Source organism: Rhinatrema bivittatum, chromosome 2 (genome assembly GCF_901001135.1).
Source record: "Rhinatrema bivittatum chromosome 2, aRhiBiv1.1, whole genome shotgun sequence".
Lineage (NCBI taxonomy): Eukaryota > Metazoa > Chordata > Amphibia > Gymnophiona > Rhinatrematidae > Rhinatrema > Rhinatrema bivittatum.
The window spans coordinates 727,875,128-727,901,024 of record NC_042616.1 but is presented as its reverse complement, the minus strand read 5'-3'; the positions used below and the strand labels follow the sequence as shown (position 1 = coordinate 727,901,024).

General features: G+C 42.8%; 1 protein-coding gene across 1 annotated transcript in view; it reads right to left on the bottom strand.

Annotated features, from left to right (window-relative positions):
• Positions 1 to 25,897, bottom strand: part of LOC115085620 (regulating synaptic membrane exocytosis protein 2-like) — a 914,496-nt gene that overhangs the window by 512,538 nt on the left and 376,061 nt on the right. Inside the window, exon 15 of the mRNA XM_029591858.1 lies at positions 9,865 to 9,927. Within this exon, the coding sequence (XP_029447718.1) occupies positions 9,865 to 9,927 (63 nt within the window). The remainder of the gene's footprint in view (positions 1 to 9,864; positions 9,928 to 25,897) is intronic.

Below are 25,897 nucleotides of genomic sequence, written 5' to 3'. Positions count from 1 at the left end.
CTGCCCCTGCCCTGGACCGCCCCTTTTTTGAAGCCCCAGGACTTTGACATGCCCGGGCTTTATGCGCGTCACCGGGCCTTTATAAAATAGGCCCGGCACGCATAACCCCCTCTACATGCATAAATCCACTGGATTTACGTGCGTAGAGCTTTTAAAATCCAGCCCATTGTGCACAGGATCTGGGAGCATGTTGTGCGCAGGATAAGAAAATAACATGCATGGATTATATTTTCAAATCTATGTGCAATATTTTCTATACAAATTCTACCCACACAAAACACCTCCACAAGTATAATTTTCAAAGTGAAAATTAGGTGTATTTTCCCTTTGAAATCTGGTGCAAACTCTGTAGGTAAGAACTACTTGTGGACTTGGCACCAAAGTTGATAGTTTGAAAAGTTTCCCCATAAAAAATTAGTCAAGCCTACAACAAGTCAAACTTTTGAGAGTTCAAAAATGACTGAATATACAGAGATTTTCAATGCAGAATATTTTTTTTCATATTGAAAAAAAGATATTCAGACCAGCTTAAGAACTATGTGACTCTCAGCCATGGAAGACATTGTCAGTAAGTGAGAGTTTCATTCTAAAAAGTTGGACATACTACAGTACTTAAAAGAATGCTGCATTTCTAATGATGGTCATTCTGATGCAGCTTGACAGCGAAATACCAGCCAATGTAAGTTATTTCACAGCTTGAAAATGAGAATTGAACAAGTTTTCTCCATGGCTTCAAGAAGCTGAAGAAGCTTTCAATAGTTATCTGTGCCCATAACTAACCGAGAAAAGTATGTTTAAAGTTTTATTGCCAACAAAATATTGCAAGTTATTGGTTTGCTTGTTAAGTCTGAAATATATTAAACAGTGGAAAGAGTCAAACATTAATAACATTGGACATTCCTGGACAGCTCCTCAAATTATAGTATTTGCACAATTGCAAAAAAATTATATTGATAGCCGTGCATCGTATTAGTTCAAATAGTTATTTTTCAGTTTAAAAATGAGCATTGAACAGCCCTTGTGAATACTCTTTGGTTCCCACTGTTTGAAAAAGTCTTAAGTGTTACAATCTATAGAGATTAGCACAATTTTGGATTTTTTTGACAACCCTGAAAGCTAATGGCTTGCTTGTTCAAGTCTGAAATTGTGGAAAGAGCTATTTATAACACTGGAAGCTAATCAACTGCCTCTCTATTCACAGCATGTATATAATAGTATAAAAGGCATATTTAAAACAGTGTATTACATCAGACCTAATTGAGGACATTTTTTTCAAATTTATTTTCTATATTAGTTTTTCTATATTAGTTCTGCACTTTATTAAAATATAGGAGGCTTTTTAAGACCTATGATTGAGTTAATTTAGCAGGATGTAGATTTCTCCTTAAAAACATATATTAAAAGTAGACATATTCGGCCGAATTTTAAAATGGTCCTGCACGTAAAAAACGGGGGTTATACGTGTGGCTGGGCCTTGCGCGCATCACGCGCATTTTCAAAGAGGCTCATCCATGCGCGTAACCCTGTTACACGCAGAAGTGCCGAGCCTGAGAAAGGGGTGAACCAGGGGCAGGGAGGGGCTGTGCTGGAGGTGGCCGATACAGCTGTCATTTGCCGCTGTGCCAGGGAAGCACATGCCAGCAGCATGTCAGCGCGTGCAAGTTGCTACTGCTCCTAAAGATGAGCAAGAGGTAAAATAAAAAATTTGGGGTTAGATAAGATAGGGATACGGAGCAGGGAGGAGAGGAGAGGGAAAGAGGGAGGAAGGTCAGTTAGGTGGATTGAAAAGTTCCCTCCCAGTCTGCTCCTTAATTGGAGCCACCTGCACATATGCACGCGGTGCGCGCATGGTAGGAAATCAGCATGTCCATGTGTGTGCGCCGGGATGCACGTGCGCAGAGTGGAAAATCTACCCTATTTTCACTGGAATATATAGCATCATTTGAAATTTTCTAAGTCTTTTGTTTTCCTTGTTTGGATTTTTCTGTTGAGAAGTAGAGCCTAATAGTTTCTTGGTTTACTGATGTACATAATTATTTACATACAACCTAATCTCTCAGAAGAGATCTAAATAAAGAATATATTCAATTTTTATCTGTATATACAATATGTACATATGTATAAGTGTGTATATATCTATATTAATATATGTAAGGGAAATTTTCTGGTGTTTGTCAGTTATGTATGTGTGTGTGTGTTTGTCTGGGTATCTGCTCTGTTCATGCACCACTGGGAAATGGCATGTGATAATAGAAAAGATTTTGAGCTTTTTGCACAGGTGCAGAGCAGCTATTGGGGTACTCGAACTCTTTGCTTTTCTAGTCATGAGTTTTTAGTGATTTCCACAGTAAAACAATTTGGGATGCACCAAACTAATACAACAGCTTTTTCCATATGTGCACAGGCTTTGTAGAATGAGTTAACTATTGGATTATGTAGTGAGACTGATTATCTAAAATTTAGAGTTATTAAAAGCAGAACTATTTCAGAAAGTGTTTGATATAGGTGATTTGAAGGCACAGTGATAACTGAAATACATGGTTGTATTGTTTTATGGAATTGTATTATATTTATATTATTTGATGTTATATTAGTTTAATGTTTGTTTTAAATTTAAATGAGTGTCTCTTTTGTTATTTGTGTTGGAACAGACTGAGAACACACGGAATATACATTTCATAAAAATCAATCAATTAACCAATAAATTTGGTATATTTAATGTTAATTTGGCAATGACCTGCATAGGGAAAATGTATCTAATTGATAATGGCTCAATTGGCAGGGCAGGAGCAATTGGGCATTATCCCAGCTACTGAAGACCCCAGTTTGCCCTGTGGAAAGGAAGGAGGGTAGTGGTAGCTGTGGTGGGGGTGAGGCAGAAGACATTCTAAGTTTTTTAAAGTTGGCTGGAGGGCAGCGTTCCTGACATGATGAGCAGGCTTGCACATTGTTGTCACAGGAGGTCAGGTGTATTATGTCAAGGCAAGTAGGGGAGCCAATACGAGTGATGTTATTGTACCCCAATCATATAGATGGTCTTTTCTATTAGTTTATAAAAAGAGAGATACTGTAAATACACATACCACTTAGGCATGTTGGCATCAATACCTGGAAAAGATTGCTTATTGCTGTATGTATTTAACTTTAGTAACTAATATAAAGTTTTACTAATATATTTAGACTTTCACTTTCATATTCTGAAAACATAGGAGGCAGGGACAGTAACTTTCAAATGGACATGCAGGTGCACATATACATGTGTGTAATGTTGGCCAATCATGGGATGGACTTGCGACCACCCGCATGTACCTGGGTTAATGCAAGCGTGGAAAGAACACTCTCCCCTCTGGGTCGTCATGCCTCCCCTATAGTCGCACTGTTATGTAGGCCCCACGGTAGGAACACTCTCTCACGGCATGTCCTGATGATGTCAATGGCCCTGGTTTTTAAACTCTGTCAGCACTGCACTGCCTTGCCTAAGCAACAGGTCCTCTGCAGCCTTGCAGTGCATGTTGCTACTCTCAGATCCTGTTGTGCTACTCTTCCTGCTCCAGCCTTGTCCCTGATCATACCTATCATCCAGCCTGCCCTGCCTCACTCCTGCCTCCCACCTCATTTTGTCTCGGTCCTTCTCTTGCCTGCCACTTGGTAGTGATCTTTGCTATGGACCCGGACCACTCTCTTACCTGCTGCCTGGTATTGGCCTCTGCTATGGACTTGGACTACCCTTTGCTCGCTACCTGCCTTAACCTTTAACCTGGACCTGTTAACTGTTTATTTGTTGCCTGCCTTGACCTCAGCTCATCTCTGGACTCTCTTGCTCTAATCGCCCTCAGGGACATTTGCCTTGGTCCTACCAACCCCTGGAACCCAAGGGCTCAAACTGTGGGGAACAGGGCTGGTAAAGGTTGAGCTCCAGCTTGGTTCTAGTCTAGGGCATGTCTGCCAGGTGTCGGCGTGGGTCTAATAGGTTCGCCTACTAGGCTGTGTCAACCACAAGCACAAGCACAAGGGCTCAAAACCATTTCCATGTGTATATGGATGAGCAACCAGATACGTGGCAATTTTATATACTGTGTGCACATACACACACGTTATAAAATAGCTCTGGGATGCATATGTGTGCTCCTAATTTTAGAAGTGTGTGTGCACAGCTGCATAATGTTGACTTTGAGCCATGCACATAAGGGAATTTTTTAACAGGAGCGCGTTCAAGCCATAGCCAGTTTCATCACTTCATTTGCCAGTTTGCCCAGTCTATAGCTAAGTCCTCCAAACCCGCCCCCCCCCCCCCCCCCGGTTCTTTAGCTTGTCTGCTTCCCAGTTATCCCAGACTCCTCTTCACTTCATAGATGTCTGCAAATTTTTAAAATTTAGACACACCTCCTCCATAGCAGAAGTAACTTTATGCTCAGTTGTATCTGGACGTGCAGCTTTGTACTTGCGTGCATATCTCTTGGCCCCACCCAAGGAAGTCCACGCCCAAGCCTCACAATGTCCACATTCGGCCTCTTTCTTCTCCAATGTGAGATATTCGCACATTAGGACATGTAGGTGGCTTATTAAATCGGCTAGACACTTGCCTGTGCTACATGCACATTCATCTCCAGATTCTGACATGCGCCTGGCTTTTAAAATTCACCTTTAAGACTACACCAACCATGCTTTCTTCAGCACTTGAAGATTAGTGGTAGAAAAAGTCTGTTATCTTACATTTATGTAATGAAAATAAAAGAAATGAAAAAAGCATGCGTGCAAGAATTGACACAATTTTATAAGGGGCTTAACTTCAATATTTTGCTATTATAAATCCTTAGGTCCTGATTTTCATAAGAACATAAGAACATAAGAAATTGCCATGCTGGGTCAGACCAAGGGTCCATCAAGCCCAGCATCCTGTTTCCAACAGTGGCCAATCCAGGCCATAAGAACCTGGCAAGTACCCAAAAACTAAGTCAAAGTGACTTATACACATAAACCCTGTTAATGCGAGTAGGTGACACTTGGGAAATCAACCAAGGGCCAGTGTACCTAAAAGTATGCACTTAACAAAGGTTCACGCATACTTTTAGGCACAGTGGGAGGAGGCATTGCACAAGGCAGAGTTGGAGCAGGGATATGATTTACCTGCATATTTTCATATTTTCAAATCCATGCTTCAAAGTTACCGCTCATACGTTACACCCTGCTTGGATTAGATACAACTTTGTGCATGGAAAATTATGTGAGCTCTCCACCAATTAAAGAAGGATTTCAAAGAAATGCATGGTGCAATCATTTGCTTTAAAAATCCTCAGTAAAGCCTGTGTGTACATTGCATATGCAGATTTTGCCACTATGTAGGGAGTTATAAAATTAATATCCCTACTATTTAAAATTACATTCATAGAAGTATCTGGCACATGCAAGACATATAAATATTATATTTGTATTTATAATTTTACAGATTTTTATAACTAAACAAAAAATGAAAAACTATAAGGGCCTGATTTTCAAAAGCAGACATGAGTTTTTGAAAACTGCCTTAGGTGTTGTATACAAAAGCAATTCCATGTGTATTTTTGCATCCACTAGAACAATGCACTCCGGGGAATGGAGTTGATATGTGGATAGCATTTATGTGAATATGTTCCATTTTTTTAAAGTATGTGTTAGGGATGTGAATCGTGCTTCTGATGATTGAAAATATCGTATGATATTTTCAAAATCGTCAGAAATCGGGGGCTCCCCGAAATCGATAGGAAAACCCCACAAAATTGTTCATGGGGTTCTCTTATCATTTTGGGGGAGGGCGGGAAAAACGGCACACCGAAACAATCCCTAAACCCACCCCGACCCTTTAAAACTGATCCCTTAGCTTCGCCCACCCTCCCAAACCCCCCATAACTTTTTACAAGTACCTGGTGGTCCAGTGGGAGTCCCAGGAGCGATCTCGAACTCTCGGGCTGTCGGCTACCACTAATCAAAATGGCGCCGATGGCCCTTTGCCCTTACCATGTAACAGGGTATCTGTGCCATTGGCCGGCCCCTGTCACATGGTAGGAGCACTGGATGGCCCACGCCATTTTTAAAGATGGTGCCGGCCGTCCATTACTCCTACCATGTGACAGGGGCCGGCCAATGGCACGGATACCCTGTCACATGGTAAGGGCAAAGGGCCATCGGCCCCATTTTTATTAGTGGCAGCCGACGGCCCGAGAGCAGGAGATCGCTCCCGGGACTCCCACTGGATCACCAGGTACTTGTAAAAAGTATTGGGGGGGTTTGGGAAGGTGGGCGAAGCTAAGGGATTAGTTTTAAAGGGTCGGGTGGGTTTTTTTGTTTATTGGCTCGGGCGCAGCCGATAAACAAAACTGCGATTGCGCCGCACAAAAAAAAATTAACGATGTGAATCGGAACCGATTCCGGTTTTACGCACATCGGATTTACGCACATCTCTAATGTGCGTAAATCTGTGTTCACATATTTTCAACTACTAACAAGTAAGTGTAAATGTGTGCATGTTTGCAGTACTGGGTTCCTCATGTACTGCTAATTTTCAGAGCAGGCTTATACATATGAGTGCTTTAAAAATTCAGGATAAATTCTGTGAGTACTTTGTACATGAAAACCTTACCCTCTACAGACCACTGAAAGATGAATTTTCAAAACATTACACACATAAAAATTAGCATATATGGGGGTAATTTTCAAAAGGAGTTACATGCGTAAATGTAGCTACTATTGTAGCAATTTTCAAAAGCCATTTAGTCAAGTAAAGTGCACTTAATTGAGTAAATCCTATAGACAAGTCAATGGCATATATTGTAGCAATTTTCAAAAACCCACTTACTCAAGTTAAGTGAATTTACTCCAGTAAATCTGGTTTTTACTCGAGTAAATGCTTTTTAAAATCAGGCCCTTTGTGTGCAAATAGCTTCTACTCGCATATTCTGTATTTTCTAAAAGTTCAAAATACTTATGCATTTTCAGTTTCAGACACACATACAGGGGTAGATTTACAAAAAATGCGCGTTCGCATACTTTTGTTGGCGCACCAGTCGCAAACAAAAGTACGCTGGATTTTAGTAGATACGCGCGTAGCCGCGCGTATCTGCTAAAATCCAGGATCGGCGCGCGCAAGGCTGCCGATTTTGTGCAGCCGGCGCGCGCCAAGCCGCGCAGCCTGCCTCCGTTCCCTCCAAGGCCGCTCCGAAATCGGAGCGGCCTCGGAGGGAACTCGCTTTCGCCCTCCCCTCACCTTCCCCTCCCTTCCTCTATCTAACCCACCCCCCCGGCCCTATCTAAACCCCCCCCTACCTTTGTCAGGGGATTTACGCCTCCCGGAGAGAGAAGTAAATCCCCGCGTGCCAGCGGGCCGCTAGCGCACCGAGACGCAACCCGGGGGCGGTTCCGGAGGGTGCGGCCACGTCTCCAGACTGCCCCGGGCCGAAACCACGCCCCCGGGCCCGCCCCCGAAACGCCGCGTCCCGCCCCCAAAACGCCGCGCCGATCGGCCCCGCCCCCGACACGCCCCCTCGAAAAACCCCGGGACTTACGCGAGTCCCGGGGCTCTGCGCGAGCGCCGGCAGGCCTATGGAAAATAGGCGCGCCTATTTTCCATAGCCCTGCTCGCGTAAATCCGGGCGGATTTACGCGAGCAGGGCTTTTAAAATCCGCCCCTATATACATGGAAAAAAGGGGCTGTCTAGAGGGGTTCCCTGGCGGGGCCAAAAGTTACATGCCTAAGTTATATATATCAAAAGACCATACACTAGACCATTTTTCTACTTACTTGCTAATTATCTGGTGTAAGTGATACTAAACATGTTAATTGTGTAGTATTGACTGGGTGGGAGGTCTGGGTGAACAGGGGGAGTTCAGGCTAAAAAACCAGGAGAGTCTCAATGACCTGGAGAAGGACTGGGCAAACTGGTGGACTAATTGGCAAAACTGTTAATTTCATCGATGCATGCATGTTGTAAAATACATCAACTTACATGTGTAAATCAGGATTTATGTGGGTAAATCCTATTTTACTTTCACATGTTAAATATATGCACATATATTTTTAAAATAGATGGGTAAAGTATGGATGTTCAATGCATTGATAAACGTGGTTTCAATGTATTGCATTTATTCACATGTAAGCCTACACATGCACTTGTTGCAGAGTAGAGATATACATATTTTATAACATGTGCATATATCATACATGTGTGTAATAAAATATTATAGTAAATCTATGCAAGGCCACATACAAACATATATGCCACCGTGCACAGTTGTTTGAAAGTTATCCTCTAACAGGTGAATTTTCAAAGGAGTTACGCATGTAAAAGTAACATACTATTGTAGCAATTTTCAAAAGCCACTTACGCGAGTAAAGTGCATTTAGTCAAGTAACACCCAGTTTTATGCATGTAAATGCTTTTTAAAATCAGGCCCTAAGAGTGCAAGTTTATGCATGTGCATAATTTGTGAAAATGCTTTTGTAAATGCCATTCACCATGCACAAGATAATCTGTACGAAGCTACATCTGGCCTTCGTAGGGATAACTTTTGTGTGTTAACATATTAGCATGTTTTTGAAAATGAAATGTATGTGCATAAGTTGCAACTCAGCCTCAATGCCATCTCTCGGAATGCTTATCATCAGGGTACATAAAAGTATGTACAAAATTGAGTTATTTGCATACTTTTACAGCCATTCGTGCACATAATACCAGGTTTTATGCACATAAATGGCTTTGAAAATAAGGTTCTAAGAGGGCATTTTTTAGAAAAATCTATATAACTTTGGTGCATAAGTTTCACCAAATTTTCAAACTAAACTTATACATGTAACTTCACTTTGAAAATCATCTCGAATGACCTGCGCAAACCAACCCACACAAAGTTACATCTTCTCTTCACAATGCGATTCTTGAATGGATTAATTTATATATATGCTTTATAAAATCAAATGTATGCTTGTAAATCCCAATTCTGCCCCCAGAGCTCCTATCTTTTGTGTGATAGAAGTATGCATATTTTTAAATGCACAAACTATACACAATTTTATAAAATGTATTTACATGCATAAACTCTTTTTTTTATGTTTTTAAATGATTGCGAACATCACCCCCAACTAGTCTAGTTTATTTATTGCTTATCTATCTTATACTTAAATCCAATTAAATAAATACTTCATCTTATAGCTCCCAAAACACGGGCTTTTCTTAAAATTTTAATCATGGCTTAATCTCATGCTTGATTTAATAAAACTACATACAATTAAGTATACTATTGTGCTACAGGGAAGCACAGAAATAAAGCAATGTGATCACTTATTGGTATGGACATTCATGTTCAATCTTTATTTTATTTTGCTTAGGAATTTCAATGTTAGAACAAAAAGAAATCAGTGATTTTTTTTTTTTTGTTATCATATTAAAGTTCCCAGGCTAAATAAAATAAAAACTGATAACTAAATGGTAAGAATAGCATTTTGTCATGGGTTCTGGTACTCATGCTGTGACTTTCATGGAAATTAATAAAAAATTCCAATGAAAATCTTTATTTGTAGAAGGCAGTGAAAATTAAAAAAAATCCTAGACAGGACATGCAAAACATGCAAATTAGTAAGGCTTTTCTTAAAAAATAAAAACTAAATCCCAATAAGACTCAAATAGCTAACTGATCCTTAGTCTAATTTGAACTCCCATGACAAATTCACATGTTTTAAATGTTACTAAAGTTCTACATACAGAGAAATGTAATTCCTATACAGGAGAAATGTAAAGTAGATAACAATAGAGAGAAGGGAGTTAGCAAGCTATTAGAAATTGGTAATGGGAAGTAAAGAATAGGGCAGTAACTGTAAACACTGCACTCTCTACTCACCTGTAGCTCTCAGCTGAACCATTGACTACATGATCTGCCCATGAACTTGCACCATTGTACAACCTTTGTAATGCAGTCAAAATAAAAAGAAATATATGAACTATAAGCATAACATATTTATAAGAGTATATAGCTATATGAATATTTTCCTACATTACTGAGTCCAGGAAGTTTTTAAATAATTTACGAGCTATTTTTTGTTTCCTTTTCCAAACAATTTACTAATTAGGTCTAGAATATTTTCAAAACACAACAAGCATTTTTTCTTGAATCAAGCACTAATCTCACTGTTGTCACATTTCATTGCTCCAGCCTGTAAACTTTTTGACCCTAATATTAAAAAAACCCAAAAAAACTGTTGGACTTATCCATTTAAGTGGCACTGCTGAATATCTGGCTACAGTCAGTGGATGCCACTTGGCTGGATAAGTCACTTTTCTGGCTAAGTTTTTATCTGGATAACTCAGAGGCAGGGAATAGGTGGATCGGGAAGGAGTCGAATTAGCCAGATAAGTTATCTGGCTAACTCTGGTCGGGCCATAGGGCTGTCCTAAAGTTAGCCGTATAGACTTATCCGGCTAACTTTAAGAGCAGCTGCCATGCTGCTGAATATCCTGAGTAATACGGTGATGCATTAAGCCGCAGTAGGGCTATAATGCACATTAAAAGGTGTATATTATGCAATATATGCTGTATAATCACGCAAAATAGCCTTATCATGGTAATATCGCATGATATTCACAATAATTTACATTTTCTAATTAACTGCTTTACATGGGATTTTCATGCATAAATTTTGCAAATCCATGCACAGTAGCTCATACATAGGTAATCTCATGTAAATAAATTAACATGGCCAACTTTGACAGTTGTCAGCCACGTTAATTTAGCTATAGCTCCTGGAAAAAGTTAATCTAACACAGCAGCATTGAGACCCTAATGCGGGTCCTGATGCTCCAACATTACATTTAAAGGGCCAACCTAAAAAAACCAAAAACAACTTGTGGCCAAAAGAGGAGAAAGTTTGCGGGGGTCAAACTTGATACCTCTCCTCACCCCAGGGCAGCCTTGAGTGGCAGGCCTGACATCCAAAGTATAAAAATACTATGAGCTGCTCACGAGATGACAGCACCCCCAACCCCACCCAACCCTGTCAAACAGAATAATTGTGTATCTCCCCACCCCCTTTTAATAAAATCAAGTCCTGGCATGTCCCCCCTCCATAACCCAGCCCACTTGGATGAAAAAATAAATATTCAGCGATGTATAGGAAAACTTCCTATCCCTAGAGCACCCCCCCCCCCTCCCAGTCCAATAAATCCTTGTTATGGTCTAGTGGAGGCAACCATCTTCAACACTCCTTCCACACTCCATTACCACAAAAACAGCTGATGCAATTTTATCCTTTGGATGTCGGAACTGCCACTTGGGGCAGCCCCGGGGTGAAGACAGAGCTCAGGTTTGACCCAGACACATGTTCTCCTTTTTTCTGGCTGCAAATTTTATTTTAAGGTGATTTAAGGCAATGACAGCCCTGTGAGATGGGAGTCACCATTGCACGGTAAATGGCAAGGCCACATTGTTTTTCCATCAAGGTATTTTGTGATGAGACAATACAATGTGGTGATACAGCTCTGATATTTTTTCAGAGGAGGGTTCCACTATTGCGGCTAAAGCCCCCAACAAAATAATATCGTGGTTTAGTGCATCCAGGCTTAAGTTAGCTGGCTAAGTATATTTGGCTAACTTGCCAAGCTGCACAGTGGCTCAATATAGACCCACTTGTGCTTTATTTCTTTTCTTGTTTTGAATCTGTTTATTTGAAACATATACATTATATCACCTTGCAAATAACACTGTTTTAGACAGTATGTATAAAAGTACAATCTAGATATCATGCATATGCTCAATATATATTTTTTTTTCAGTCATTTATTTATTGTTATCCATATGAAGTCAAATAATGTACAGAGAGCATAAAAAATTAACTTTATTCAATACTACTCTCTTACCAACAAAGTTCGGAACAAACCCCCCACCCTCCTCAAAATTATCATTAGTACATGAGTAGATGGTAATACTCGATAATAGGAAGAGAGATAGCCTGACCTAAAACAAAATTATAGTAAAAGATCGATACCAAAACTGCTCAAAAGTTAGTTATGTAATCACGCATGGCCAGAGAGAGAGAGTGACCCAGTAATCTTGCCACATAGTTAAACAAGCAGTGAGTGACGTTTTAGATTTGCTTTTAGCTGACGTATTTAAAATGTAACAACTTATACAGTCACACCCTCCACTTGTCCATTCTGGACAGCTGTGACGAAATCTACGTTGCTAAAATGGATTGAATCACCAGTTTAAAAACCTTTCGAAGAAATAATATCTTAGGATCAGGGAGCGCTTCCAGTGATTCACTGAAAAGTCCTATAAGACATACTTAAGGTGATTTTGTTCTGGAAAGTCTTAATGTTGTTCCCAAATCCAATACAAGTTCGACCCAGAACCGAGAAATCCATACACATTCCCATAGACTGTGAAAGAAAATTCCTTTTTCAACAAGACATTTAAACACTTATCTGTGTCACTCATTTTAGTTGCATAAGGCCATGCCCTAGATATGTATATACAATGGAGAAGTTTGTAACCTACTTCATGTAAAATAACACTTTCTACTGTAGAAAAACAATTCTGTAATATTAACAAGACATCTGATTTCTCGAGATTAAAGCCAGCATGCTTTCCCCCTTTTTCTACTATATCGAGAATAGCCTTATTGTTGCCAATATTTCGGATAGCCTTATTTAAAGAGGAACAAAAATTAGATTTCCCCATTGTAACCTTAAAAATATCTTGAATAGCTGGATGTAAGTATGAAATCCTGCATTATTCTGGATGTAAGTATGAAATCCTGCATTATTCTGACAAAGCTTAGGAATGTACTGCCTTGCCTTGCAACTATGTATAGAAATCTTTGGAAGTTAAATGATAATTATCACATAGCTCCTGAAAACCTTTAACTACACTAGAATTTACTTCAAAAAATTGATGGAGCCCCAAAAGACCATTGTTTAACTAAGTATGAAACAGTGGATTATCCACACCTGGTGTCAATGGGGTATTACTCTGTAAAGTCAACAAAGGAGCATTATACCCACCATAAGCAACTTTTTCTGACATAAAAAAACCCATGCCCATCATCCTGACCTAATTAATAGTAGAGATGTGAATCGGAACCGGAATCGGTTCCGATTCCGGTTCCGATTCACATCGTGATTTTTTTTTCGTCCGGCCGGATCGGGTTTTTTTTTATCGGCTGCGTCCGAGCCGATAAACAAAAAACTCACCCTGACCTTTTAAAACTAATCCCTTACCTTCCCTCACCCCCCCCCCCCCCAAAACCTTTTACAGGTACCTGGTGGTCCAGTGGGGGTCCCGGGAGCGATCTCCCGCTCTTGGGCCGTCAGCTGCCACTAATAAAAATGGTGCTGATGGCCCTTTGCCCTTACCATGTGACAGAGTATCCATGCCATTGGCTGGCCCCTGTCACATGGTAGGAGCACTAGATGGCCCGCGCCATTTTTAAAGATGGCGCCGGCCATCCAGTGCTCCCGGAACCCCCACTGGACCACCAAGTAACTGTGAAAAGTTTTTTGGGTGGGGTCGGGAAGGTGGGGGAAGCTAAAGGATTAGTTTTAAAGGGTCGGGGTGGGTTTAAGGGTTATTTTTCTCACCCTCCCCCAAAATGATAAGAGAACCCCACGAACAATATCGTGGGGTTTTCCTATCGGTTTCGGGGAGCCCCTGATTTCTGACGATTTTGAAAATATCATACGATATTTTCAATCGTCAGAAATTCGATTCACATCCCTAATTAATAGACTTTGTCTGAATTTAACTGGAATTTCTGATTCTTTGACTTGAATGATATTTCCTGGTCACAATGGAAATAACCACTCTTGTAAGAACTTATAAGGGGAAAAAACCGGGAGCCCACCAATCAATCTTTAACATGACTTAAGAGACACGCTAAATTATAATCCCTCCAGTCTGGGCAGTGCAAACCCCCTTGAGAAATATCCAGCATCAGAGAATTAAGTGGTAGTCTGGCTTTGTGACCTGCCCACAGGAACCATCTCAGAAATGTATTAATAAGCATAATATCTGCTTTCTGCAACCAGATTGGTAGTTGCTTCAGTACATAAGGCCACTTAGGCAATTCTATCTTCTTAATTAAGAACACTCACCACATCAATGACAGAGGCAGCACAAACCAGTTCTTAAGCTTGTGGTCCATTGATTTCAGTAAGAGAATAATATTTGCATCATATAATTTATCCAAATCTTTAGTAAGCTCAATCCCCAAATACCTCATCTCTGTATTTACACATTTCAAAGGAAAAGCTCCCTTCCAGTTATTCTTTAAATCCCCATAAATTTCCATTGCCTCAGATTTGTCACATTGATTTTAAGCCCTGCGAATGAGCCAAAAAGAGTCTGATGTCTTAAAACTCCTTACTGTGACTCCTGTGGAGAAGTCAGGAACACCAAGACAAAGGCAGCAACCTTAAACTCCTGGGAAAGCATTTTGAATCCTTTTATAAAGAGATCTACTTCTATCTTACCTAAAAGAGGGTCAATGGAAAGTATATATACCAATGGCGAAAGTGGACACCCTTGACAGGTTCCCCAGAATAACTGGAAATCAGTGGAGATTTAACCATTAGCCAATATAGCAGACCATGGACTTTGGTAAAGCATGGAAATATTATGTAAGATCTCCCCGGAGATGCCACATCTCCCTAAAACTGAAAACAAGTAGGCCCAGGAAACTCTGTTGAAAGCTTTTTCCAAATCAAACCCAACTATCATGGCTAGGCAACAGTATTTTTTGCTTTCTTCCATGCCTATTATTTGTTTAGTCATATTAATACTAATAGAACACCCTTTAACAAAACCTACTTCATTGGGAGATACAATTGAAGGAAAAGTTAAGCTTAACCAATCTGCCAATATTTTAGCAAAATGTTTCGCTTCAAAATTTAACAAAGTTATGGGTCGATAAGACACTGAGGAAGATAAATCTTTTCTGGGATTCTCTAATATAGTAATATAAGCCCTGGTGAATCCATCTGGGAATGTATGCTTCACTTGAGCATCCCTAAAAAACTTTAGTAGTGGTTCGACCACCAGTAACTTATAATATTCAGCACTTAGATAGTCTAGCCTAGGAGCCTTGTGACCCTTACTAGTTTTAATAGCATTAATGAGCTCCTGCAGTTAAAACGGTCCATTAAGCACTGCCAACTGTAGTGTCGGAACTTTTGGAAGCTTGAGGCTCTTAAAAACTCCTCTTCCTGAAGGCTGCCACCCAATTGGTCTTCTTGGTATAAAATGCTATAGAAGGAACAAAAAGTGGCACAAAATCTGCACTCTTCATCAAAATCTGACCATATTCATCTTTTCATTTATCTATATAAGTTTTCCCCCTTTGAAACTTAACCAAATTTGCAAGATGTTTATCCACTTTATTCCCAAACTGGAAAAGCCTATGAGCCTCAAACTGAAGTGACCTTTGCATTTTTTTTGTGTAGCAAAGACTTCAGGGCAACTAGAATGACTTTGTACTCTGCTTGAGCGTTAGCTGTATTATTGTGCGCTAAATTTGTTTTAGCCACTTGTAACTGTTTCTCCAGCTGGAGAATATGTTTATGCAAAGCCTTGGATCTTGCAATTAGACTCTCATGCTAAACTTTCAAAAGGGAAACTTTGATAAAATGAGAAAAATTGTTAGAAAAAAACTGAAAGGAGCAGCTACAAAAGTAAAAATTGTGCAAGAGGCGTGGTCATTATTAAAAAATACCATTCTAGAAGCACAGTCCAGATGTATTCCACACATTAAAAAAGGTGGAAAGAAGGCAAAACGATTACCGGCATGGTTAAAAGGGGAGGTGAAAGAAGCTATTTTAGCCAAAAGATCTTCATTCAAAAATTGGAAGAAGGATCCAACAGAAGAAAATAGGATAATGCATAAACGTTGGCAAGTTAAATGTAAGACACTGATAAGACAGACTAAGAAAGAATTTGAAAATAAGTTGGCCATAGAGGCAAAAACTCACAGTAAAAACTTTTTAAAATATATCCGAAGCAGAAAGCCTGTCAGGGAGGGGTTAAAGGGGCACTTAGAGAAGATAAGGCCATCACGGAAAGATTAAATGATTTCTTTGCTTCAGTGTTTACTGAAGAGGATGTTGGGGAGGTACCTGTACCAGAGGTTTTCATGGGTAATGATTCAGATGGACTGAATCAAATCATGGTGAACCTAGAGGATGTAGTAGACCTGATTGACAAATTGAAGAGTAGTGAATCACCTGGACCAGATGGTTACAAATTTTTATTAATAGGTCTGAAATTTCATTTTTTAGTTCCTTCAGAACTCTGGTATACACCCCAGAGTTCTGAAGGAACTAAAAAATTAAATTTCAGACCTATTAATAAAAATTTGTAACCTATCATTAAAATCATCCATTGTACCTGACGACTGGAGGATAGCTAATGTAACCCCAATATTTAAAAAGGGCTCCAGGGGCGATCCGGGAAACTACAGACCGGTTAGCCTGACTTCAGTGCCAGGAAAAATAGTGGAAAGTGTTCTAAACATCAAAATCACAGAACATATAGAAAGAAATGGTTTAATGGAACAAAATCAGCATGGCTTTACCCAAGGCAAGACTTGCCTCACAAATCTGCTTCACTTTTTTGAAGGAGTTAATAAACATGTGGATAAAGTTGAACCGGTAGATGTAGTATACTTGGATTTTCAGAAGGCGTATGACAAAGTTCCTCATGAGAGGCTTCTAGGAAAAGTAAAATGTCATGGGATAGGTGGTGATGTCCTTTCATGGATTGCAAACTGGCTAAAAGACAGGAAACAGAGAGTAGGATTAAATGGACAATTTTCTCAGTGGAAGGGAGTGGGCAGTGGAGTGCCTCAGGGATCTGTATTGGGCCCCTTACTTTTCAATATATTTATAAATGATCTGGAAAGAAATACAACGAGTGAGATAATCAAATTTGCAGATGACACTAAATTGTTCAGAGTAGTTAAATCACAAGCAGATTGTAATAAATTGCAGGAAGACCTTGTGAGACTGGTAAATTGGGCATCACAATGGCAGATGAAATTTAATGTGGATAAGTGCAAAGTGATGCATATAGGGAAAAATAAACCATGCTATAGTTACACTATGTTAGGTTCCATATTAGGTGCTACAACCCAAGAAAGAGATCTAGGCATCATAGTGGATAACACATTGAAATCGTCGGTTCAGTGTGCTGTGGCAGTTAAAAAAGCAAACAGGAGATCACGTGATGTGGTGGGCTTGCTAAGACGTGCTCTTGCGAGCTCCGGCTGTCTCCCCGGCGATCCCTCACCATCTTTCGCTTCCCCATTGATTTTTCGAGCTGGACTTGTCTTACTGTTTACTCGCTTTGGCCGGATTCTATCGTGGGCTATAAACATAGCGCTATATGGCTACTAGGACTCTTCGGAAAGAGAAAGACAAGCCGAAGATTCCCCCACCCAAGATGGCGGCCGCAGCGCAGATGGAACCAGAGGAAGAAGGCGAAACTTTGGAAGAGAAAATTTCTCAAGCGGTAGTGGCGGCGCTTGATATTTGCCTTCATCAGCTGTCAGACCAGATTGCAGATGTCAGGGCATCACTAACAGAATTGATGCGCGGGCGGAACGACTTGAAGGCCGTGTGGGCCTAGCAGAGGACGATATTGGCGCCTTAGAGAAATGAGTGGAAGAATTGACCAAACAAGTGGCGGTAAGCGCAGAAAAAATTGACGACCTGGAAAACCGTTCCCGTCGGAACAATCTTAGGTTTGTGGGGTTTCCTGAAACCCTCTCGGAAGCGGATTTACCCCGTTTGCTTGAGGCTTGGCTGCTTAGCATTGTTCCGTCCTTGGCGTCCCCCTCCGGGGGCCTACTAGAACGCGCACACCGGGTGGGACGGCGGCCTGAGGGAGAGGCTGCTCGCCGCCCACGAGTGATACTCGCCCGTTTTCTACATTTTGCACACCGGTCGCTTGTGTTACAGCACTTCCGGAAAGCCCGTGATCTTACATTTGAAACGCATCGTATAATGATATTTCAAGACTTTTCGCCGAGAGTTACCCTGCAACGCAAAGCCTTTAATGAGGTCTGTTCGGAGCTGGTGAATCGGCAGATCAGGTTTGCACTTATGTTTCCAGCTAAATTGAAGATCATGCACCAAGGACAGACAAAAATGTTTGACTCGGCGGGGGAAGCAAAATCTTATGTTCAGACTCTCCCGGGTCCGGAATTGCCGTCTACCTCGTGATTGCTGGCTGACGAAGGCGCTTGCTATACTACACCGGTGTCTAACCAACGCACGCCTGCAGTTTTCTCTTCATGCCTTGGTCATGAATGTTTATGCTAAGTTCTTCTGGTTATGGTTTGCCTTTCTTTTATGTTTGTGGTGCCATAATCTGTTGGAATTGTGATAATTGTTTACACTGCGTCACAGTTGGTAATATGTGTGCCCTTGGGGATATATGACTAGGGGCTCGAAAGTTTTTCTGTTTAAACTTTAACCGAGGGGCCCCGGGGAGAGGCCGAACACAGGGATATATCTTCATGCTCTCCTCCCTATTTCCTGGTCTGTTTTAGGAGGATCGGGATTTGGGGATTTTCATGCTGGGTTGCAATATTGGGGAAATGTCGGGGTGGGGGGAGGGTGAAAAACTGGTAGAGAGTCTATATGCTGACATATTGTTCAATGTGTATTATGGGATTATCTTCATCTTTTGGGTTTGTAATATGTACTGTATGGCACAGATTGAGCTTCAGAAGGGCTGGCTGATTGACCACAAGTTGCAAACAGACAGGAGTGGGCATGCGCTTCCCAGTGGCCTGATAGTCTATGCTAATGTCTCTTGAAGTAATAACCTGGAATGTAGCGGGCCTGGGCACCCCAATAAAAAGAGAGAAGGTATTAGCCCGCCTGGGCAGACTTCGAGCTCACATAATATTTCTCCAGGAGACTCACCTATCCCCCCAGGAGGCTCTTAAGCTGCAGAAAAAATGGGTAGCACAAGTGTATTCTGCCTCGGGAACCTCTAAAAGTAGAGGGGTAGCCATTTTATTGCATCAGACAGTCCCCTTCATAAAACAGCAAGTGGTGGCGGACCCCCAGGGTCGATATGTGTTGGTGAAGGGGCTGCTGAGGGGGTCACCGATCCTATTGGCATCGATTTATGCTCCCAATGTATATGACCACACCTTCTATACATCTTTGCTCTCCATTATCACTGGTTTTGGGGACTGCCCCATAATCATAGGGGGAGATTTTAATTTCGTAATAGACCCGGCGCTTGATAGATTGCCTCCTAGGGGTGGACACCAGATTAGTGAGCGAAAGGGACCCAGTTACTTATGCAAACATTTGGATCTGTTGGATCTCTGGCGGGTACTTCACCCAGGGGACAAAGAGTTCACCCATATGGCCAAAGCGCACCCATCACAGTCAAGGATTGACTATTTACTTATATCTGAATCACTCTTCACTAAATTTACTAGATCCTCTATTGAGAACTTAGTGATCTCCGATCACTGCCCGGTGACTGGCACTTTTCAGCCTGGGGGACCGGGTGTAGGGGGTCAATGGCGTCTCCCCACATCTTTAGTCAACGATCCTGCTTTTGCTGTTTATTTAAGGGATAAGTGGCGGGTCTTTTTGGAATTTAATGCTCAGCATGAAGACCAGCCGATTCTTCTGTGGGAAACAGCAAAATGTGTTCTCAGAGGGGACATTATCAGCTACTCTAGCTATAAGAAAAGGAAGCTGGATGGAGAGATAATAGATTTGGAAAAACGTCTTAGGCAACTTCGACGCCAGGGATTAGGGCCAGGGGATAAAATGTGGAGTGACCAATTTAGGGAAACCCAGACAGCTCTAAATGATCTCCTTCATACTAGGGCGGCCCGCCACCTCAGGTATAAGCAATTTAATTTTTTTAAACATGGCAACAAGGCGGGACGCCTTCTTGCTTGCTTATTAAAAGCACAAGAGGCCTCTAAATTTATAGCGAATCTTAAGTCTGACAAGGGGGAAATTAAATCTACCTCCCGAGAAATAGCAGCAATTTTTTCAGACTATTATAAGTCCCTTTATTCGGCTGAGCCGGTTGATGAGGGGAGAATTGCTGAGTTTTTAAAGGGGATTAACCTGCCTGGTTTGACTGAGGGCCAGACCCAGAAATTGCAGTCTCCTATAACTGAGGCGGAGGTGATTGCAGCAATCCAGACTCTTCCTAATCACAAAGCCCCTGGACCCGATGGGTTGACCTCGCTATTTTATAAAACTTTGCAGACAGAGATTAGTCCGGTCTTGCGGTCCCTATATGAGAAAATGGTGGATAATCGGGAAATGCCTTGCACCTTGAGGGCAGCTACTATCGTGGTTCTCCCTAAGGCGGGCAGAGATCCCCTACTACCTTCGTCATACCGCCCGATTTCCCTACTAAATTTAGACATAAAAATTTATGCGAAAATTCTGGCCACTCGAATACAGCCTTTTCTTCCCTTACTGATTTCCCCAGACCAAGTGGGCTTTGTGGCTGGCAGGCGCTCTACGGTTAACATCCACAAAGTCTTAACTGCTTTGGAGCTCTGCGCGGCTGCTAAGGTTCCAGAACCATTAGTAGTTACGTGCGACGCAGAAAAGGCTTTTGATAGAGTCGCTTGGCCTTTTCTTCAACAAGTTCTTACTAAGATGGGTTTTGTGGGGAGAATTTATGATTATTTATTTATTTATTTATTTATTTATTTCTTTTATATACCGACGTTCGATCGAGATATCACATCGGTTTCCAGATAACTCAAAGAATAGGGTAGTAACAGCCCTATTTTACATTATAACATTGTAATAAAAATAATAAATTGTAACATTGTAATAAATATAACAAATTATACAAATTATAACAGGAATAACAGGATTACGTTGAACATTTGATGTAGTATATAACATATGTACATAAATGACTTGTTGATGAGGATATATTAAGGTTAGGTTGGCAGGGAGGGTTGAAGGGGGGAATGGGGGGGATAGGAGGGGGGAAGGTGGTGCAAGGGAGGGAAGATGGTGATGCGAGATGCTTGTGTAGGGGGGCGTGGTGTGTTGCAGTTGAATTTGGGTAGGTTACGTGTCAGGTGGGAATGCTTTTAGGAACAGCCATGTTTTGAGGTGTTTTTTGAAGACTTGCAATGAAGGTTCATTTCTGAGACAGGTGGGGAGGGAGTTCCATAAGGAGGGGCCCGCAATTGTTATGGCTCGTTTGCGGGTGACGTTGAGGTGTGCAGATTTGAGATTGGGTACGGCTAGGAGGCCAGTGTTGGTGGATCTGAGAGTTCTTTGAGTAGGGTAAGGTTGTATTCCGTTGTTTAGCCAGTTCATGTTGTTGTTGTTTATTTTTTTGTGCATGAGGGTGAGGGTTTTATACTGGATTCTTTGGGTAATGGGTAGCCAGTGGAGTTCTTTGAGAGTGGGTGTGATGTGTGAGGATTTTTTGTTGTTAGTGATGATTCTGGCGGCAGCGTTCTGTAGCACTTGGAGGGGTTTGATGTGAATTTCTGGTAGGCCAAGGAGGAGGGAGTTGCAGTAATCAAGTTTTGCGAAGATAATTGATTGAAGGACTGTTCGGAAATCGTGCTCTTGGAGAAGGGGTTTGAGTTTTTTTAGAGTCTGGAGTTTGAAGAATCCATCCTTGATTGTATTGGAGATGTGTCGTTTAAAGTTGAGATGGCTGTCGATTGTTACGCCTAGGTTTCTTGTGGACGGCGTGGGTGAGATTTGGGGCACTCCCGGGTTGGTTGTGCTTCCTGGGTGGTCGGAGGGGGTGCACTTGAGTGGAAGAGAGGGTCGGTCATCGTGGATGTGAATGATTTCTGTTTTGGCTTGGTTGAGGCATAGAGATAATTGAGATAGCAAGTGGGATAGATTTGAGCTGAGTTTGTTCCATTTTTCCATGGTTAGTTGAATGGACTTGTTTATGGGGAGTAATATTTGTATGTCGTCTGCATAGATGAAGTAGGTGAGGTTTGCCTCTGAAAGGTATTTGCATAGTGGGATGAGGTAATGTTAAATAGGGTTGAGGATAGGGAAGAACCTTGAGGGACTCCATGAGTGAGGGGCACTTGAGAGGATTCAGATGAGTTTGTCTTGACGATGTAGGATCTGTTTGAGAGGTAGGAGTTGAACCATTTGATTGTGGTGTCTTGGAGACCAATTTCTTTAAGTCTAGTGAGGAGAGTTCTGTGATTGATGGTGTCAAAGGCGGCGGATATATCAAGAAGTATCAGGAGGAAAGATTTGCCTTTGTCGCGTCCTCTAAGGATGGTATCAGTGAGAGAGAGGAGGAGGGTTTCAGTGCTGAAGAATTTTCTGAAACCATGTTGTGCGGGCTGTAGAACATTATAGGTTTCAAGGTGTTCTGTGAGTTGATTGTTGACTGTTTTTTCGATGATTTTTGCTAGGAATGGGAGGTTGGAGACTGGTCTGTAATTTGCTGGGTCGGATTTGTCGAGTTGAGGTTTTTTGATGATTGGTTTGATGATGGCGTTTTTGAGTTTTTCTGGGAAGATTCCTTGTTCTAGGGATAAGTTGATGATGTAGGTTATTGGTTTGACAATAATCTCTCTGATGAGTTTTAGGGTTTTGATGGGGATGGGGTCTAGAGGGTGTGATGCAGGGTTGGTTTTTCTGATGATAGGTTCGATTTCTGTGGAAGCAACGGGTGTGAATTGTGACCATGTGTGGATGGGAGGGGGGATGTCAACTGGGTCGTTGTAGTTTTGGGGAATTTTGGCGATGATGTTGTTAACTTTGTCCTTAAAGAATTGTGCTAGTTTTTCACTTGAGATGTTGCTGGAGTTTGGCTTATTGTCATTTTGGATGGGGTTGGTTAGGTCTTTGACATAGGCGAAGAGGGTCCTCGGGTTATATTGGTAATCATGAATTCTTGATGTGTAGAAATTGCGCTTTGCTGTGTTGAGGTCTGTTGTATAGTTATGTAGTAGTGTTCTGAATTTGTCTTTCAGGTTTGAGGTGGGGGTTCGTCTCCATTGTTTTTCAGTTTGTCTCAGTGTTCGCTTTGAGGTTTTCAGTTCTGGGGTGTACCATGGAGCTCTTTGCTTTGTAGATTGCTTGATTTCCTTCCTTATCGTGGGACATAATGTATTGGCTATGTCTGTGTTGATGGTTATCCAGGAGTTTGTGGCTGAGTTGGCATCATTTAAGTTGATTGTTTTTAGTGCCTCAGGTAGCACTTCGGCGATGTCTTCACTGGAGCATGGTTTGGTGAATTCGATGATTCGGTTGTTTGTTTGTATTGGGTTGGATTGGATTTGAAGCTTGGCTTGGATGAGGCTGTGGTCGGACCATGGGGTGGGGGTTGTAGAGGGTGGTCCAGTTGCAGATATTTTGTTGTTTATGAATATTAAGTCCAGGGTATGGCCCTATTTTTGAGTGGGCGTGTTGATGATTTGGGTGAATCCAATGGCAGACATGGTGGAAAGGAGTAGTTCGCTTGTGGGGGAGGGAGGGTGGGTGTCGATATGGAGATTGAAGTCTCCTAGTATGATGGCTGGCTCTTGTAAGTTTATGTGGGTTGTGATGGATTCAATCAGGGGGGAAAGGTTATGTTGTAGGCAACCAGGTGGGGCATATAGGAGGAGTATTTGGAGATGTTTTGATTTGAATAGGTTGGTCTCGATAGGAGGTGGTAAGTTAAGGGAGTGGGAAGAGAATTTAAGTTTTTTGTGTGCTAGGAATAGTAGGCCACCTCCCTTTCTTTTGCTTCTGGGAATGGAGAAAATATTGTATGTGTTTCTGGGCAGTTGATTGAGTAGGACTGTATCAGAATGTTTCAGCCAGGATTCGGTTATACAGAATATGTCTGGTTGGTCATCTGTGAGTATGTCATGGATGACTGGGATTTTTTTGGTGATCGACTGTGCATTAATGAGGAGGAGGGTGATGAGAGTGATTGTGGTATAGGGTATGTTAGGGTTGGTGTGAATTTTGGTGAGGCGTCTAGTGGTGGGTGTGGCTTTAGGAGTGTGGTGGTGGTTGTGGCGATGGATTAGTTTGGGGATGTATTGGTCTGAGGCCATTGTGTGGGTTTTGAGTGGTGGCAGGGGTTGTCAGGTTGTTGAGTGTTGGATGGTTTTTTTTTTTGTTTTTTTGTTTTAGAGATTCATGTGTTGAGTGTTGGAAGGAATATATGGGGGCTGGCAGTTGCTGGGGGCTGTGGAGGGATTGGAGGGGAGAGCAGTGAAGACAGAGGAGTATACGGGGTACACAAAGGGAGTGCACTAAGGAGCGCACAAAGGAGCAGGCTCCTTTGGCGTGCTCCTTAGGCGCGCGACGCTAGGCGCGCGGCGCCTGGGAGTCTGTTACATTTGAAATTAAAGGGCTAAACAAGGTTGTCCCCTGATTGGCTGTGCGCCGGCAGCGTGTCCCTCGGAGGCGGAGGAAGGTCGGCACGATGACGTCAGCGTTTCTCGGCGGAAGGCAGGGGCTGCCTCGTGGTCGGGGTCGGAGGCGGTCGTGGGTAAGTGAAATCAAGTAGGCCTTACCCCGGCGGGCCTCCGGCGCCGATCGCGCAGGCCCTGCACTGCTCCCACTCGCCCTCTCCGTTCGGCGGCGTCCGCTTGAAAGGGGCTCAGTCCGGGAGCCTCTCGGGTTTAAAGGCCAATCAGGGCTGTCCCCTGATTGGCTGTGCGCCGGCAGCGTGTCCCTCGGAGGCGGAGGAAGGTCGGCCCGATGACGTCAGCGTTTCTCGGCGGAAGGCAGGGGCTGCCTCGTGGTCGGGGGTCGGAGGCGGTCGTGGGTAAGTGAAATCAAGTAGGCCTTACCCCGGCGGGCCTCCGGCGCCGATCGCGCAGGCCCTGCACTGCTCCCACTCGCCCTCTCCGTTCGGCGGCGTCCGCTTGAAAGGGGCTCAGTCCGGGAGCCTCTCGGGTTTAAAGGCCAATCAGGGCTGTCCCCTGATTGGCTGTGCGCCGGCAGCGTGTCCCTCGGAGGCGGAGGAAGGTCGGCCCGATGACGTCAGCATTTCTCGGCGGAAGGCAGGGGCTGCCTCGTGGTCGGGGTCGGAGGCGGTCGTGGGTAAGTGAAATCAAGTAGGCCTTACCCCGGCGGGCCTCCGGCGCCGATCGCGCAGGCCCTGCACTGCTCCCACTCGCCCTCTCCGTTCGGCGGCGTCCGCTTGAAAGGGGCTCAGTCCGGGAGCCTCTCGGGTTTAAAGACCAATCAGGGCTGTCCCCTGATTGGCTGTGCGCCGGCAGCGTGTCCCTCGGAGGCGGAGGAAGGTCGGCCCGATGACGTCAGCGTTTCTCGGCGGAAGGCAGGGGCTGCCTCGTGGTCGGGGTCGGAGGCGGTCGTGGGTAAGTGAAATCAAGTAGGCCTTACCCCGGCGGGCCTCCGGCGCCGATCGCGCAGGCCCTGCACTGCTCCCACTCGCCCTTTCCGTTCGGCGGCGTCCGCTTGAAAGGGGGTAGATGTGATTATATTATGTTGCTATATTCGAATCCTACAGCCCGCATTTTGGTCAATGGCGACCTGTCGGAAGAGTTTACCTTGCAACGGGGCACGCGGCAGGGATGTCCCCTATCCCCGTTATTATTTATTTTGACTGTCGAGCCTCTGGTTTGTAAATTGAAGGTTACACCTGCCGTCACGGGTGTCACAGTGGGAACCAGCTCTTATCTCACTCTATTATTTGCTGATGACATTCTATTACTGCTTTCCAAGGCCAGGCAGGCTCTTCCTGCAGCCTTGGACATTTTTCGGGTCTATCAGTCACTGTCGGGCTTTAAATTAAACCTAGATAAGACAGAGGCTTTGGATGTTGCGGGGAACCTACGTAATACCTGGGACAATTTTCCCGTAAAATGGGCGGCAGATACCATCAAATATTTGGGTATAATTATACATCCGGACCC